Source organism: Trachinotus anak, unplaced genomic scaffold, assembly GCF_046630095.1.
Source record: "Trachinotus anak isolate AG129_WGS33_773 ecotype Australia unplaced genomic scaffold, CSIRO_AGI_Tana_v1 ptg000014l, whole genome shotgun sequence".
NCBI classification, from domain to species: Eukaryota; Metazoa; Chordata; class Actinopteri; order Carangiformes; family Carangidae; genus Trachinotus; species Trachinotus anak.
The window spans coordinates 2,793,198-2,812,012 of record NW_027273865.1 but is presented as its reverse complement, the minus strand read 5'-3'; the positions used below and the strand labels follow the sequence as shown (position 1 = coordinate 2,812,012).

At 40.5% G+C, this 18,815-nt stretch overlaps 1 protein-coding gene across 1 annotated transcript; it reads left to right on the top strand.

Annotated features, from left to right (window-relative positions):
• Positions 1-6,845: 6,845 nt before the first annotated feature.
• LOC139632359 (P2Y purinoceptor 14) lies at positions 6,846-14,799 on the top strand. Its single transcript, XM_071497269.1, has 2 exons — positions 6,846-7,029; positions 12,518-14,799. Exons 1-2 carry the CDS (start codon positions 7,027-7,029, stop codon positions 13,547-13,549), a joined length of 1,035 nt encoding a protein of 344 aa, XP_071353370.1. The 5' UTR covers positions 6,846-7,026; the 3' UTR covers positions 13,550-14,799.
• The last annotated feature ends 4,016 nt before the right edge of the window (positions 14,800-18,815 follow it).

Genomic DNA, 18,815 nt, shown 5'->3' with positions numbered 1-18,815 from the left:
CTTCCTCCTCTTGTGTCAGATATCATCCTCTTCCCTGCTAGATTCCTCTTCCTCCCATTCTCCTCCAGAGCAAAGCAGCGTGGGTGGAAGACACGCACAGGCACGTGTACATCAGCAGTGTCAACAACATGTTCAAACTCTTCTGCATCGACGACAGCAGTTACCAGAGCCACACTCACTGTAAAAAAGTAACTTAAGAAAAGTTACTTCAGTAAACAATCCACTGCACATTCAGTCCGTTGAACTCATTAAGAATTATTATTAAGTCCTGAAGGTGACACTGAAACAAACTTATCTAATTATGATTACTATTATAATGACGTCATAATAAATTGAAGATTTTACAGTATAAAGGATGAAGAAAACATGAATTGTGCATTTCATCCCTGCGTTTTTTAACTAACAAACGCAAGTTATCAGAACTTTCTTCCTTTTTGATGAATCACAGTCTAAAAATTAAAGTTATCAGGTCTCTGTCAAAGACCAGTCTGATTGGTTGCCACAGTTTCAGGTTTTGTTTTATATGGAGATCATTTAAAAGGTTTCTAAGGCTAAAAAATGTTATTTGTGCCAAAGAATATAAGTTGCAGTTTGTACTGTGATGTGTTGAAGTCTGTTTCCCCTCATTTCTGACCTGAGCCCACCCTAACCCTAACCCCAGTTATCTCAGCTACGCCTGGCTGTATATAAGACCTCAACTAAAGGGGGAAACATGATTCTATCGGGAGGGAAACCTTTTTGCAAATCCGTCAAACTGTATCTGTTTACACTCAAGTCTTGTAGTAATTATGACTCCTGACCTAACCTTTACCACGTATTTATTACATTATGATGGAAGTCCCCGGGTGAAGTAGAAAGTCGTAGACCGAGATGTTTTCCTAACCTTAACACTATAGGTGTGTAGATCAATCCTGAGATATCAATACTTCTGATCTGAAACGTTTCTGTTCTAGGATTCACTTCCTCCAATTGGGGTAAATGTTTATTTTATCATCAACACAGGGACACAGTAGAAAGTCACTCTACTATCCCCCGGATCTAGTCTAAACCTAACTACCGGCTGATAGCAACTGTTTTTCCTTCCACGTGAAAGCGTAAAGCTGAGTGTTGACATTAATGGTCCTAAATGTCATCTTGTGTGGAACTATCAGTTCTCAGAACAGCAGTGATGCTGTGATGTGTGTGGGAGGACAGCGATGTACAGAGGCAACACCACAAACCTTGTTAACCATCTGAGATTTAATCACAATACAGAATATGATGAGGTCACTGACCATGGGAATGTGATTCACGTCTGTCCAGATGTCCGTTTGTGTGTTGATGTTCAACAACAGTTCCCCACATTCTTCAAACCATGGTATATGATTTAATGCAAATTTATATAAACATGCAAATTATAAACAAATTATATGAATATGGTTATGAGCAAGTAATTAAATAAATAATCAATGCGACAGTAATTACCTGTATAAAGATCAGGTCTGCTTTGGGTCCCTGGGATCACATCACACCACATGACCACTGGCCCAGTCTCAGTCAGCTGACAGATATTTCAAAATGTGGGAACTGACGCATTTATTATATCATTTATTTATTTCATTATAATTTGAATAACAGTGCACTCTGTATATAACAGTAAGCCTATGTGTGTGTGTATATATATATATATATATACATATATACATATATGTGTGTGTGTGTGTGTGTGTGTGTGTGTGTTTATATGTAGTGGTCAGAAATCTGTAGGTTTAACCTCAGTATTAGTACTGTAAATGGAATGAAAAGTGATTTTCTACTCTTAACACCTCAAAGTGCTTTACAATACGTGCCACATTCACACATCACAGTCACACACACACTCATATACTAATGGGACAACCAGTATCATTCCCATGCAAACTTTGACATGCGGACTGGAGGAGTCGCAGCAACGCCCCATCACATCAAAAAACAGATTCACGATTTCTATCTTCTTTGATGGCAGTCTTCTGAAGCCTCAAAGCATCCTTTAGCAGCAGGAAATGTAAATTGCATCTGCAGTCTCCAGGTTTTTCATGTGTAATAGCATGAAATCATTTATATATTTCATCTTTTACTTTACAGAAAGTACACAGAAGCTGAGCGATGAGCTGCTGTGGAAGGGGTCAGCAGAAAAAACATGTTTTAGACACTTTTAAAAGATGCCTACAGAAACAATCGAATATCTGTTTAAATGTTCCCTACATTTAGAATATTTTCAGAGCTTTACCTTCCTGTCAAAACACAGCAACGTTTGCCTCTTTCTGATTCACTCAGCTGACCTGCGGCTGTGGTGTAATACAGCGTGTGCCATAGATGTGCTTGTCTGTAGGAATATGTAGTACCAAAGCACCGATCAGTTCATACTTGAATCCAGGTGGATATCTGTGCCAAATATGAAGAAATTCCTTCAAGGCATTTCTGAGATGTTGTGTTCATGAGAATGGGATGGACAAACAGATGGACCACATGAAAACAAAATGTCTCCAGCTGTCACTGGTGCAGAGGCATAACAAACAGAGTTTGTGGAGGGTGGCAGAGGGGGCCCAGCTCAACAGGTTGAACTTAGAGAGGGGAAGTGAGGAAGGGGCTTGGAGACTAAAAGTGGAAAGTGAGAATATCTGTCCAGACTCAGTCTGACACACATCCTGCTATCAGCTGACACAGACAGGGCAGTCAAGTGGACAGACAGTGCTGGAGAGTGAGACAGAGATATAAAGACTAAAGAAACAAATACAGTGAACAACCACAGAGAGAAGATTGACTGGACTGGACAACTAAACCAAATCTTTACAGGAACCTACTTGAGTCTTGTCTAGTGGAAAGGTACCATAGCTCCTGAACATAAATACACAATTTTATTCTGATAAAACCTACAGTGAGCAGCTGTGTTAGGACATTACTGAACTAGACAAAAGTCTAGTCTAGACAAAACTTTGTGAGTTCAGCATCAAACTTCATTCCTTTTCTCACTAAAAGCTTCTTTTCTTTGACTGAAGTTAGCAAGCTAACCAGCTAGCTAGATACAGAGCCACTGTAGCAGCCAGTCTGCCCTTATGACGTAGAGTGGACATATTATAACCTCTTATCTTGTAAACACAATAATAAGCTCTTGGCAAAACTGGTAGGTAAACAGCTGGTAATGCTAACACTAGTGTGGTGGCAAAAACGTTTTACCTTGTTCAATAATTGAAAAAGAAGATCTTCACGCGTCAGCTGTCTTTCTTGAGTTTAATAAACATTCATGAATGGAGTCACACAAACACAACCGAACAGTAGTACAGTCAGTGAGTGAGTGGCCTGAGGATGTTACCCAGGGCCACAGTCTTATAGTTCCAAAAACACATTCCACAAAGACAAAATACGATACTCTTTCTCACGGGATTGTCTCTGTGCTGAGTCTTCACCTGCTTGCCTCTCCCCCAACGCAATGTATGAACAACACTCTTATCACAACATCCACATATATAGTCTACATGTGTTCTTCATTAGTTCACACAGAGGTCTTTCACACAACCATAAAGGATGTACAAAGGTTAGGTTAAAAAACTTCATTAGAACTATCCACACAGTCATTGGTTACACAGTTTTGAATAGGCACACATGAGTTATACCAAAATTTTCCATTACACTAGCTATGTAGAAATAGCAAAACTTAAAAACTGCTCCTTCAAGATAAATGCAGAATAACACCAGACCTGTGTGAACGATTTATTGTTCAGGTGAGAATTGTCACATCAGTCACTCTCAAAAGAGAAATATCAAGTTGCCTGTCTGTACGTCCTTCACCATTTGAAGATTATTTCTGTTTATATTCATCAGGATGAAGAAACTTCTCAATCAATGAAACACAAAGCCCTTTTTCCACTGGCCACAAAACCCGCTAAGTACTGCTAACATTGGCTTTTGTCAGCATTGTAAAAGGGTCTATTGGTATTCACACCCAGGTGAAATGACTCTGCAACAGACACAGGTATTTATCGGCTCTGGCTTGGATTAACATTGATGTAAACACAAAACCCAGGTGAACCTACTAATTTCTCTTTTCCTGCTGCAACGTCTTCGGCTACACTGACCTTGGGGATACAAGAGTGAGCTGCAGCTCTGAAAGTTTTAAAAAACACAATCACTGATTGAAACATCTCATGCTGAGGCTCCATCACTTTAACAAGCTCACTCTTCCTCCCTTGCATCTGTGTGTGTGCTCTAAGTGCATGTGATGACATTGCTCCTTGCAGTTGTTTGTGTCCTAAGTCCGAACAGAAAGACAAACTCGACTGGCAGTGGAAAAGGGGTCAATCGACTTTTATAAGTGGGTTTACCCGTGCTTAAAAACCTGCTTATACAAGCTAATTTTTGTGGAAAAAGGGTAAAACACTATGTCATTGTGTGAGTTGGTTCAACACTGCAGACAGCTGATGCTAGACTGTGTAATTGTGTTTGTCTTTTATATTAAACTAGAGCATCAGGCTCCAGCATCACACATAAATTACCCACCACTTTGGTCGGAACCAAAGGTATAGGTTTGCATGTGGACGGTGGGGACATGTCCCTTGTGAAGTCATTAGATAATTCTGATGTGTCCTCCCAGAGGCTCTGTCTCCAAGACAACTGATTTGCCGTGCTGTCCTGAAAATCATTGTAGTCGACATCCTACAACCACCATGGCCTGTGCGCCTGTACTACTGTCAAAATCTCGAGGTTACTTTAATAGCGTCACTGCGGCTGTCCTTGCAGATTGGTTGTGTGCACATAGTGTACTGCAAACTTCCAACTAACTGTGCTCAGGCCAGTGCACAGACATTTAGAGGGGCCGGTGTTCAATGGAAAAAAAGTGGCATCCCTCTCATAACTATTAAATTAAATAAAGTTACTTATGTATTTTTTCATTTCAATATTGTACACTTGCAGATAAAATTATCAATTTACACAGAGGCAGTGGTCTTTAGCTCTGACTTTTTCTACATTTATCACAAGAACAAGTAACAACAAAGAAAACAATGACACACTGTGCTTTAGGGCGGTTTGCCCGTGTTCTATAAAATAATAATTCAATATTAACAAATCTTAACATACGAATGAAAAAAGCTCAAAATAAATAAAATAATAATAAACCAACCAAATTAAACCTCCATACTAGAAGGTAGCAACAATTAGGCTTGGTGAATGAGCAAAATCAGTTTTGTGCAGGATAATTTAGGGTTAATCTCCCAGAAATACACCAACAGTAGGTTATGATGTTTATGCATTACAACTGTGAGCCTCACCAGACTGTAACTGCCAGGGGCCCAACTTCAAGGGCCCGACCTTACATCTACTTTTTCTGGAGCCAAATTTGAATGGGCTGTTTGTCACTTGACAATGTTTTAATAATATTTAAGATAAACAGTAGCACTTCCTGTTCACTGAGCTCTGAGTCTACTCTATGCTGCGGCAAATGAACTACTTTCATTACATGTACCATTATTTTTAAAGGAGGCAGAGACACACCGAGCAATGAGCAGGAGAGAGAGGAGTCATTGTTAACTGTGGACAGAAACAACAGCAACAGCAGATGAGACAATACACTTAGTGCAGCACAGCTTCGTCTCTGTCTTTAATTTATGAGTTTAGTGATTTTGTCAGATGACGTCGTCATAATAAATCAGGATCTGATCATAGGTCCATGAACATTTTGATCTGGTCTTGTTGTTAAGGTTAATAGAGGCTGTTGCCTGAGTTAGTCTGTCTGTATTGAGTTCTTTTAATTTCAGAACAGTGACAAACAACACAGTCTGAGGACAAACACTGTTGTTCCCTGGTTGTCAGCAGTGAAGCAGGTCAGTGAGTAGTTCTGCTCTGCAGAGCATCTGCGGACATTAACTGTGGAGGCTGTGATGAGGGGAGCTGAAGGGGGAGGGGCAGGGGCTTGTCAATTCAGCAGCTTTTACACAAGAACTGATGCCACCAGCTAAATTAAAAAAAACAAAACAAACTTAAATATAAAATTAGAAATTAAAAAAAAAAGTCTCGTAAAAAGACCACTTATCTGGTCTGAGGGCAAAAGAGCAGGTACTTTAGCACCACCTGAGGTCTACCTGTGCACATGCCTGGCTTCGCTCACATCACCGCTCTCTCCAAATGGCCTTTTCCCTAAAATGAAGACAGTCCCAGCCTGTCCACCAGCCTTTCACTATTAGATTGTTAATACTGATAAACGAATACATTGAAATGAATACAGCTTCATTAAACTGGTTCTGTTCAGACTCTCACAGGACCTGGTTCTGTTCAGAGAAAGTTCCTGGTCTGGGTGGTACAGAACAAGTTCACAACCTGCTTATTTACATTTAACCACAGCTACCACATTTCCCTAAACAAAGACCTGTTGTTGTCTAGACCAGAGACGAGATGGTGGATGCAACCCTGGTCTCTGCTGAGAGACTCACTCACATAAACCTTCATTCATTTATTGAGAAAGTTTCCTTGGTACAGAATCCAGTCAGTGATTATGTTTCCTACTAAATTCACTCACTGATGCAGTTTCATATGAACACGACTGGGTTGCAGTGAAATGTGTAAACAACAGTTGGATGGGTTAACGTGGGCGGACAGACACATGACGGCAGTGTTTAGAGCAGCAAATGCTAACACGCCATGCTAAGATGGTGAACATAACATGCTAATGTTAGCATCAAGCTGAAAGCACCACTGTGTCTAAGTAGCTATATCCTCACACAACATGACCATGGACTCTGGTCGGAGAGAGAGCGAGAGAGAGAGAGCGCAAGCAGAACAGAGTCACCAGTTTCCTGGAGGGAGAGAGAGAGAGCGAGAGAGACAGAGAGATTAAGAAGGGGAGGAACAGTCAGAGAGAGTGAGAAGGAAAGGAAGTGGAATTTAACACAGCTCAGACTTTCAGCTCTGAACCACACAGCATACGACCCTCAACTTACATCACACTGCAGTGAATTATACCACAGGTGAAAGGGACATCTGTATGGAAGTCTGACTGAACACCAGACTGGTTATATGGTGAGTAAACTCTTATTTTAATGCATAGATGTATAGATCGATTTTATACTTACTTCCATTCCATTCAGTGATGTTGAAAACTGCATTATTTCAAATGGACTGTAACTGTTTCAACTGTTGTGATGAATTAAAGCAACAAAATGAAGAGCAGGGTCAGGCAGATGAGACACGACAACATCCATGGAGGCTATATAAGGTCATATTAATCAGACAAGTGGCACAACCAAATGAGAGTTGAAACATTTCTAGTGCTGTTATTTCAAATCTTAAGTTTTTTTTTTCCAGTTTTCCAAACAGGAATTTATAGGAATTTTAAATCATTTGCAAAATCCAAAGAAAAATCTAAATCATCAAAAGAGAAGGAAATCACAGCAGATTATTAATTGGTGGGTCAGAGATTTTAGGAATAAATTTCATTCTGTTTTCATTCGTCATTTTGAAGAAAAAAAAATGTACACAACAAGAGTAAAAAAATTATGAGGAGAAAAGACACAATATTTAACAAATGTTTGGAGAGTAGAACAACATGTCATCCGTGTTGGTTCTGCAGTTTTCAGGTATTTTGCTGTAAAATTAGCATAGAATAAAATAATGTGAATGTTCATAAGGTCAACCAGAAAGACAAGTTTGATCATCATGAGTGGAGTGATAATTAACAACAGATGATTCAGTCCAAGTTCACCCAGTTAGTCATTCAGTTCCGATTACACAGTTACACACAAATCACACCTGATGTACGTCGTCATTCTAAAATTAAATGAATAAATAAAAATTGAATATGGAGGGATTTCGCATTTCTCCACCAAAATGAGAACGTCTGTGTGAGTGTGACTGTAAGTGTAAATCAGTATGAGTGGTCAATAAGACTAGAAAAGTGCAATATTACACACAGAAAAGTGCTGTCCATTTACTATTCCATTCAATTAATAGTAAAGTCTATAAAATTTCAAAACGTAATGAAAAGAAAATCAATGTTTTAGTTTCTCAGAGCCCAAAGTGATGTTCAAATCAAAATTAACCGTCAAAGTGACAAATAAAAGCAGTAAATCATCAAAGAAGCTGGAACCTGCAGTGTTTCATTTGAACACATTGTCTTATTAATTAATCAGCAAATTGTTTCAGCTGTAATTGCATTTATTTTGCTGTTATCTTTGTCAAAAGCCATGCACAGTGAATCCATTCATACTTTAACAGCTGCATTAAAACATAGAATATAAAATATAAAATATAAATATCCTGATAGGGTTTGTTGACGAGGAAGTGGGATTGTAAAGTCAGTGTTTGGACCCCAGTTTTTCTAAAATCTTTAACCCTGAATGTGTCATTCACACTGTGAGAGAAGCAGCTGTGCTCACAGAGGTCACTGCACAGAGCTCCTGGTTTTCAGTGTTTGTGATGGTAAAACCATGAAACCACAGCACTTCTGATGAAGACCTGTGGTTTACTTATTCTGAAAAAGTGTCTGTGTTTCCTGTGTGATGCCCATTTCTTACAAATGCATTCTGATAAACAACTTTTTCTTGTAAAAGGAAATAGAGTGATAGAGTGAGATTGTCCTGTAGAATTACAACCATTATTGAACAGAGAAATTACTCCAGACCTTTTCCCTTGTTTGTTTGTGTTGTTATGTGTCCAAGTGATAGAAACTCCTCATTTTCACCTCAAGATTCAAATGAACAAAATCCACCCACGCTTTGGTCCCATAAACATGTCATCATGGAGAAAATGTTTCGTTTGAAACACAGTTTGATTCACAGCTGTGATCAAAACAGTTGAAGAACAGTACCCACTTGAGTTTGGGTTAGATTATTTTTTAACTTGTGCACAATAATAGCAATATGTGGCAACAGGTTAATACCAGAGTTCAAACTAACTCCTCACTGCTTCCTCTGGGTTTGAATACATTTTCTGTCTGTGGTTTTCAGGGGTCCAGCAAAAGTATGTCAGTGTAGATAAAACCAACACAGCCAACCAGCTGGTGACAGAACGAACACCATCAGACTAGAACCAGCCTCGTTTTCTATTGACTGAACTGACTACACTGTGGTTACATCTACTGATAAATGTAAACAGCATTTTAATGTTGAAGCTGGTTGTTAAGGAGCTAATTTGAATGACTATATAATTATCATATTATCATATTTAAAAGCTGATGAAAGTTTTTGATTGTAAAACTGTTGAATAAGATAAATAAGAGTGCAGTAAAGCCTAGAATATTTCCCTTTGAAATGTTTCCAGGCTTCGTGCTAAGCTAAGCTAACAAGCTGCTGGATGTAGCTTCAGTGCAGGCTGTAGGAAGTTATTCACGCAATTTACAACCTGTTGGCATTAAAGATGATTCAGAGGTTTGGAGAACTGTCAAATGTTGAAGTTCGTGTTCTCGCTCAGCTCCACAGATGAATGACAGAATCACTGTGGCCAAACACAAGCATGAACAAATGAAAAAGCAGCGATCTGAGGTTTGACACCTGTTGAAATCTTTGCCCCAACAGATTGCAAATTGCTCATAGACATAATGAAACTCCTTTTTCACATGACTCAGTGTGTGTTTAACTGTAACTCCGTGAGCTGCTACTGAACATGTTTCCTTCTTCCAGTGAATTCCACCTCATCGTGACACGGTTTGATTCCCTTTAACAATGCAGTGAGCTAGAAACCTTTTTGCTTAACAAATAAGTCTTGCAAATGTTCTAATTTTGTCCCTCTGGACATTCATAGCAGTTCCTCCTAAAAAGCAGTGGAGGATCATTGCATCATTTCCTGTATCAGGTCATCTGTAGAGGGCAAAAAGCAGAAGTTGTTGCTTTTCTGCTGTAGCTCAGCATCATCCAACATCCGAGCAAAAAGTTGAAGTCAGCTTCAATAAAATAAATTAAAAACGAAAATCTGTGTAAGACAGAAACTTCACAGCAAATTTACTTTTTACTTTGAAGATGCATCACCTGTTTGAGAAAATTCAATGTCCTCATCTCAGTCCTGTTTCTGAAAAAATTAAACCTGAAGAATCCATTGGCCCTGTGATGCCACATTGCAGCACCCTCAGGACAAATGTCACATTTTTAGCTCCACTGAGAAGAGATACATCCTGTGTGGGTTGTTTGCTCTGTCCAGCACTGTGTTGCTGTGGTTGTAATGAACACTGCAGCCTCCAGAAAAAAAAGAAGTCAGCAGTTTTGTTGCTGTGCAGCTTTGCAGATAAATAAGTTTGCTCATTTGCTAAATTAATTTCTCTCATGGTTCAAAATAAAATATGTTTACACTTCATCTTAGGCTTTCTTTCAATAGTGTAAACATCTGTGTTGGCTAAACAGGAGGTTTTGTCACGTTTTCCACCTTTGACAAATGTTCACTGCAGATCAGATTCAGGTGAGGGACAGCTGCTGTCTCCTACCCACAAAAAACTGGAAGCAAAACAGTTTTAACTCAGCAATTAACCAAACTGTTCAACCTCACAGTCACATGGATTTCTAGTCATTTGAATCACAACACACAGTAACACTGTCAGTCAGAAACGATAACCCTGCTGCATGAATGTGTGTGTGTTGTAAAGTGGTTTTACATACAGTACAAGAGAAATACTGAGCTGCAGGAGAGGAATTTCTGTCTGTTGTGAGCTGAAATACTTTTTATTGAGAGCCACAGCTGTTTCATGTAAAATCATGTGCTCAATATAAACAGAGGAGATCAGAGGACATGATATGTTTTAATATATAAACCGTTTCTGGGACTTGGTGGTCACTTAACTAAATTCAGATCAGCAGAGGAAGCCTCAGCGTTTAGAAGTGGTTCATGTTGTTTGTAGCCTGAACACATTATCTGGTTTGAACCTCTGTATTGAGCAACTGGGGCTAAAAATAATTTAATCAGGACAAGAGAACAAAAAGCCGCCCAGTGTCGTCCTCCTCCTCTGTCACCGCTGACTGTAAATGTCCTGTTATTACAAGAGTGGATGAAGGTGGAGTGAAGCGGAGCCTGAGTGTGTGTGTTGGACTGGGATGAATCAGAAGTAGGAGGGAAGTGTGTGTGAACAGCAGGACAAACAGGAGTGCAAGACGCTTTTTATTTGTGCACGTGCCCCAGTGTACACAGCGTGCTGCATGCTCAGTTCATGAACATAAAAGGCTCCTGTGGAAAGTTAACTGGGAAATTCGGCAGAGCACGACACACGGAAACTACCTCTGTGACTCCTTTGTTGACATGAGAATGTTAAAGGAGTTATTGTCAGATCAAGACCAAGAGTCTACAGCCACACTAGAGTAAAAATAACCAAAGCGTTATATAGATCAACCAAAGTTTTATTTTTGATTTGATTACAACCCTATCTGAAAAGTCAGAGCATCACTGACATTAAATTCATCCTGAAGGGAACATGAATGTCTGAAACAAATTTCATCACAGTCCATCCAATAGTCATTGAGATGTTTAACCAAATAAGTGAGAAGTCTGACAGGGTGGTGGTGCTACAATGAATGTCTGAGGATCACTCAAGTCTTTAGAGTTTCTCCTCTGAGGACTTTGAATCTCAGCAGCAGGGGCAGGTCATCCAACAGTCAAGTCAAAATATTTCTCTCTGATTCACAAACCTGAACCTTATGGTGACACCAGACAAAAAGTCAGGTGATCATCAAAGCCAATAGGATTCATCTTCTGGAACCATGACTGTCTGTAAAAACATAGCAAAGGCACCAATGCATACACACTAACAAACCTCTACTGTCATAGGAGGTGACAGCAACACAAACTAAATGGGGCTAAATTATCACAATAATGAAACTTCAGCTTAACAAAATATTAATTTGCTCCCAGACGAGTCCTGAATTTGTCATAATCCTGGTTTAAGTGTGGAAGGGAGACCACACATGAGTAGTAGCTAAAAATAACTTTATTCATTAACAGAATGATGGTAAAAGCCAGCAGAAAGTGGAAAACTGACTGACTGCTACCAATATAGCAAAATGAAACTTCTAACATACCCCCTGGTCTGGCCCATATACTTCCACATCTGAGCAGCTGTTATCCTCCGGTATTGTCAGACAGCTGCAAGATGAAAATAGTACCTGAGAATCGTGCTGTGTATGAGCTGGATTTGGGCTGTGAAACTGGGTGTACACTGGGCAGCAAGAAAACAAGCATGTGGCCCAAATATGGCCCAGATTTCTTTTTTGCTACCGTCTTACGTAGTGGTACCATCTTATGTAGTCTTGCAGCCAAACCAGTTGATCTGAATCCTCCTAAAGATCCGGCTCCACCCAGCGGGCTCACGCAGGAGGGTCATCACAAAGATTTCATGCCAATCCATCCAATAGTTGTTTAGATATTTCAGGCCCAACTCACTGTCCATAGAGCCACAGTGGTACGAGGGTTAAAAGTACAGAGTGGCACTTTTCACTGATATGGAATCTTTTGCTGTTTTATAGGAAATGATACAACTAGAATATGCAGAATATATCAGACTTATGATTGTGTTTACACTGTGTTGTGTTTCCAGGGTATGGATCAGCTCAACTCCACCCAACTCCCTACCAACCAATCAGACTTCAGCAGCACCTTCACCCGCCAGGTGCTCCCTTCGCTCTATTTTGTGATCTGCATCGTGGGTATGTGCCTGAATGGCCTGGCTGCCTGGATCTTCTTCAGAGTGCCCAGTGACTCGGGGTTGGTGGTCTACCTGAAGAACATGGTGGTGGCCGACCTCCTCATGCTGGCCACTTTCCCCTTCAGACTGGCGGCTCAGCTGGGTCTGGGTGGCTGGCGTCTCCACGTTGTCATCTGCCGCTACACCGCTGTGCTCTTCTACTCATCCATGTATGTGGGGATCATCTTCATGGGCCTAATCAGCCTCGAACGCTATGTCAAAATTGTCCGACACACCTCCTCCTCCTCCTGCAGGTCCCGGTTAGCTGGGGTGTCCGCGCTGCACCTCCTGCAGAGTGTTGGCTTTGCCCGCGTACTGGCACTCTTCACCTGGAGCCTGCTCCTCCTCTGCGTCCTACCCAACGTTGTGCTGACCAGCCAGTTGGCCACTGAGGAGAACTCTCGGCACTGCATGCAGCTGAAGACACCTCTGGGTGTGCAGTGGCACCGGCTGTCCACCCTCTTCAGTGTGTCCCTGTTCTGGGTGACACTGATGGTCCTCGCCTTCTGCTACACCTCCATCGCCCACAGGGTTTACCAGTCCTACTGCCGTGTGCGCCGCAATAGCAGCAAGGCCTGCCGCAAGTCCAACCGCAGCATCTTCAGCATCCTGGTGGTGTTTTTCATCTGCTTCGTGCCATATCACATCTGCCGTGTGCCGTACACTCTGAGCCAGATGCCAGCATCGGGCTTCAGCCAGGACACCCGGTTCCTGCTGTTCCAGCTGAAGGAGGGGACGCTCTTCCTGTCTGCGCTCAACGTCTGCCTCGACCCCGTCATCTACGTGCTGATGTGTCGCAACTTCAGAGAGTCGCTACTGAGGAAGCTGTCGGGGAGAGAGAGGAGGAGATCTCTGACCACTGCCCAGAGTCTGAGCAACATTTAGGAGGAGAGGAGAGAGGAGATAAGGAAAGGAACCAAGGACAGGAGACAAGAAGAGGAAACAATGAAAGAAAGCAAATAGAGGTGGAGAGGAAACAAGAGAGCAGAGGATATTTTTTAAAACTAGAACCACAATCATTGACAAAGCAATCTGAACTCAAGGTGGTCCACCTACTCACTGATTTAAGACCTTTAAGCTGTGTCACACAGGCTTCACCATCAGATTGATAAATCTGATGAGTTGCCATGGAAATGCAGACGTTCAAACTTGATGTTTGAGTTGAGATTATTTTGTCAGTGACTTGCTGACCTCCACCTGACCTGAGCCACACGGTTAATGAACAAAAAGAAAAAAGAAAGAAAAAAGTAAATTGGCACTGAATGTACCATTTTTTCATGTTTTTCAGGAAGTAAATCCCTGAATCTATATTATGACTTACAGATTCCAAAGACAATTCAACACCATCATGTCAGGTCTCCATCAGTGATGCTGAATGTGATTTTAAGAAGGGTTAGTGCGGCAACAATGCAACAATTTACATTTACAGGTAATAATGTGATAATCTGGTAGCAATGTGTATAAATATAGAATTATGTATATATAATGTTAATGACTGAAACAACAGCATATACTGTATATTATTAAATGAGAAGTATATAATACGTAGCATTCACAGTTTCAGTTTTTTTCAAAATTTATTATTAAAGAAAGAAACAAAAGGAATAGAAATTAAAGGAGTAAGCCACGTCTTTGTCTTTGCTGATATGGATGTGAAACTGGACTCTGATGACTGGGCATCAAACCTGTGGCACCAGACTCCACTGTGGTGTCCAGTTCTCCTCCAGCATCACGTTACTGTGATTGTTTTCACGTTTCTGTAAATTCAGCTGATTTGGTTTTGCGGCTCTGAGGTCACATGAGCTGCTCTTCTCTCAGGAGCTTCAGATGAATGTAACATTTACACTTTTGAACTGCGGATGGTGTTAGGACCGAATCTGTACCTCCAACCACACAATCACCTGAAGAAATATCTAAACTGAGGACAGACTGTGCAACTGTGCTGAAGTAGGAATCAGGTCCAAAGTGATCCTCCACTGTGACGTCATGAATTATATATTTGATCTCATTGATCCTGCTACTGCGTTGACATGAGGAGAAAATACTTAACACTGTTTGTTAGTGTTTTGTTCCACAGGGTGACAGTGCTTTTAAAATAAACCCAGACAGACATGTCTTCACTCATTGGATATTTATACACTTTTCGTCCTGGTTTTATCTTCTGTGCTTTTTAATTCATATTTTTCTTGCCCCCACTCAAATAGACAATGGGTATGTCACCAAGGAGATGAACACCATACAGTTCTCATCTTGCAAACCAGCCTCAGGGTCACTTTTATCTGCTCTAACAGTCCTGGACTCATATTAACACAGCAAGTGTCAAACATCTGAAATAAGTTGATCCAGCCAACAATAACAAACCAACACAAAGGTCCTTACACTGTGTGTCAGTGAGCATAGAACAAAGCCATCAAGAAAAGCACAACAACTCATTATAGGTCTGCACAGTCTGAATGAATGGATGACAGCTCCTGATCACAAAGTCACTGCATTTATAGAATCAATCATTTATCATCAATGACACAGTGGCCACATGTTCTCACACACAGATAATGTCGCTGCCCATTTTCCATCACATGAAAGGAAACATTTATACTGCTACAGATTTAAATCCTGATCCCGCTCCATCCTCCATGAACAGAAACCTGTACTTCTCCATTAGAAGTTCACCCACCAGGTCTTCACTCAGCACAGTCATTAACAACACTGCTGCAGTCCACATCCTGACTCTGAGACTTTAACCAATCCAGCTAATGTTAGCCTCCGGCTACACATCAACAATGCTAACACTCTGTGAACCTGAAGCAGGTGAGTAAAAACTTTGTCAGTTCAGCAGTAAACTCCTCCTGTTCTTCTTCCTTCCTCTGCTGATGCCACTTCTCTGTTTGTTAATCATTTTGCTGCTAACTGAATCATGCGGTGGCTGAAGAACTTGCTTCTTGTTAAAAGGTTGGGAAAAAAATTCACACCCACTAACAGAAGTTACCAGAAATAACAGGGAGCGAGCTCATTGGTCAAATCAGGATTTCCCAGCAGGCCTTACTCCATTAATTTTGAGAAGAAAGGAACCAGATTAAATAAGTGGTGGGGTGACATAAGATTTATTTTAATAAAACATTCAGTTTTGGAACATTTCAATGAGGGGAGTAAAAATATAAAAGACTGTGACTCAAAACCGAAAGTGTAATGGGCCGCTGACAGCTGCTGGGCCCCGGTGCAGTGCACTGGTTACACCAAAAATAATTACACCATTATATTTACTGCACCTTGAAATGTAGAATATGGAGTGATCTTGGGTGTTCACTGCCCTCTCATGGTAACATTATGAAACTACATCCCCTATTTCTATGTAATTACACTCTGACCACTGGAGGCCAGTGTGTACACAAAAATCTACAACTGGCCCTGAAAGCTCAACACACTGCAACTTAAGAAAACACATGCAAATAGACAAAACACAAGCAAGTTCAGAAAACTTCATCAGTTTGACAACACATGTGCTGCAAATACCGACAACACAACTAAATACACAAATGGGCTAGAAATTCAGGGCTGGGACACACTTGTTGTTCATTGCTATGTGACTGAAATTAAAAGCATTGAACAGCAAGAGCACATGCAAATGTGTCAAACATTCATTTGGACTCAAGGACGAAATGATCAGATTTTTGTGGTCAAAGGTCAAAGTTTGAGGTCATGGTGATCTCGTGTTCTTGTGAATACAGTATAACAGGAACGCACAAACATACAAGTGAATGTTTGGACTCAAGGTTGAACAGATGGGAATTTGGTGGTCAAAGGTCAAAGGGCAAGGTCACTGTGACCACACAAAACATAGTTTTGGCCATAACTCACAAATTCATACACTAATTGTCCATAAGGATGAAATGAAATGATGATCAAAAAAAGGTCAAAGGTCAACTTCACTGTGACATCATAATGTTCTACAAAAACACTTCTGGCTGTTATTCGGTGCTTTATCTCAGAGGAGAGGAGATCATGATCATATTTCCTGCAACTTGTCTGTTTGGTGAAGGGATACAACCACAGGGTGGTAATTCTAGTTTCCCCATAGTTCTTGATATAATTCAACACAGGGATCAAGTCAAATAAAAAATGTAGCATTTTCTCAGGTACACCACGGCAGGTTCGTTACAAAATACAATGTAACCTCTAATTTAGTCATGTGTGTAGAAAATACAGTATAAAATGTGTGTTTGAGGTGAGATAACTTGTCCTTTGGAAATAAGGATCACTGGTAAAGGGAGGGGTAGGGGCCAGATTTAGGAATTAGGCCTAATAGTTCCTGTGAGCACTTTCAGAGCAAAGGTTTCAAAATACACAGGGCAGTGTACACGCTCGATTATGTTCTTGTGCCTGCCTTTACACTTCAGTTTTATGAGAACATTTATAATCAAGTGCTCTCCGGTGGTCACAGCCTGTAATTGCATCTCATGTGTTTGTTCTGCCTTTTGGTGGTCACAAACCTTAACGGTAGAAAGCATTGTACTGACAAACGTGGCAACTGGAGGGCAGAGTACCAACATGATCACATCAATGACATATGACTGTAATTATCACGACCATCATCATTAGTACTACTGCTAGTGTTATTAGTACTATGATAGGATCTGTTCCAACTGCATGACTGTGCTGCTGCTTCTCTGTTTCCTCCTCACAGCTGAGCTGGGGAGAATCCCTCCAGATAAACTTCCTCCATCAGGTGAAACAAGAATGTTGTTCCTGAAACTGGCTCTGACAGTTTTCCCTTCAGCTCAGAGAGATTCATTGATGGATGGTATGTGTCATGCAGTGAGCTGTTTATGATTTTTTTTTTGTGTGTGTAATTTTCTTTCAGCACAGAATATTTTGAGAAGCAAAAGTAAGAAGAGGAACAGCTATAATCACAATAATAATAATATTAATGTCTGTATAAAAGTCAATGTGTTTACATGTTTTTATGCAAACAGAATGAAAATCCTGCTGCATTGCATCCACATCTTCTGGTTATTGATTGTGGTGTCATATAGAACAGGGATGTGTTACCTCCTGCTCAGTATTCCCTAGATATTTTTACCTGAGTAATGTCCAATACCAACAATATCATGATGACCACAACCCCACTGCTTCCCCAACCTTGACCAATAGTTTCTGTTGCCTAACCTACAGGATGTAACAACACTTTATTGTCATAACCACAGTGTTAACTATAACAATCAACAGACAGGAACTTCACTGACTGAACTTGATTGGCCTCCCAACAGAAAATATAATGCAACAGGCTTTAAATACAAATATAAGAAGTGTAAAAAATTATAATAATAAGTTCAGTAATCCATCAAAATTTACATATGACCAAATGCTAAACCAGGAGGAGGCTGGAGGTGGAGGCAGCAGTGTAGCAGTGTTTCACTATGAAGGAGCTCTACCTACTGTGAGAGATGCTGCAGGTTGGGGATAAATGGAGAATGTGTGGAACATGTGACTATAAATGACTTCTGTGCTGCCTGAACTGCAGCATCCATCACATAACATCCCAAAAAGACCAGGTCCAAACCTGGGTGTAGGTCTGGACCATGTACGGTCCATGTGTGAAATTGAGGACATACTTGAAAACTGTTGTGGAACTGCTATAAATGTCTGATTATCATTCAGTCTAGTATCAGCTACTTTTTATCTGTTTGCTTCTCTCCTCCTCTCTGTGCTCACATATACAGTATTTAACACAGCTGAAATTCATAATAAAGCTGTTTTCATTTTTCTGTTTCTGTTGTTGAAACAGTTTGAAGTTTGAAATAGTGACCAGTCAGACTCTGTGTTGTGTGAGAAGCAGCCTGGCTGTTCACACCATTTCTCCACCAGTAAACATGTGATTCTGCTCCTCTGCTTCTTCTTAATCACACATAGATCTGATCTTTATAAAAAAAGTGTGAATCTGTAACATAGAGCTTTTTATATGTTACTGGATGAGCAGCATTTCTTTCTACAACAATGAAATTAAAAGCACCCTCCTGTGATAATGAAGAAGATCTCTCTCCTGCCTGTGTGTGTTCCCATGCCTCACTTTCTGTTGAGACACTCAGATTTATTTACTAATTAATTGAAGGTGTTGAAATGTGATTCTGGATCGTTCTGGTCCACTCTAACTGGT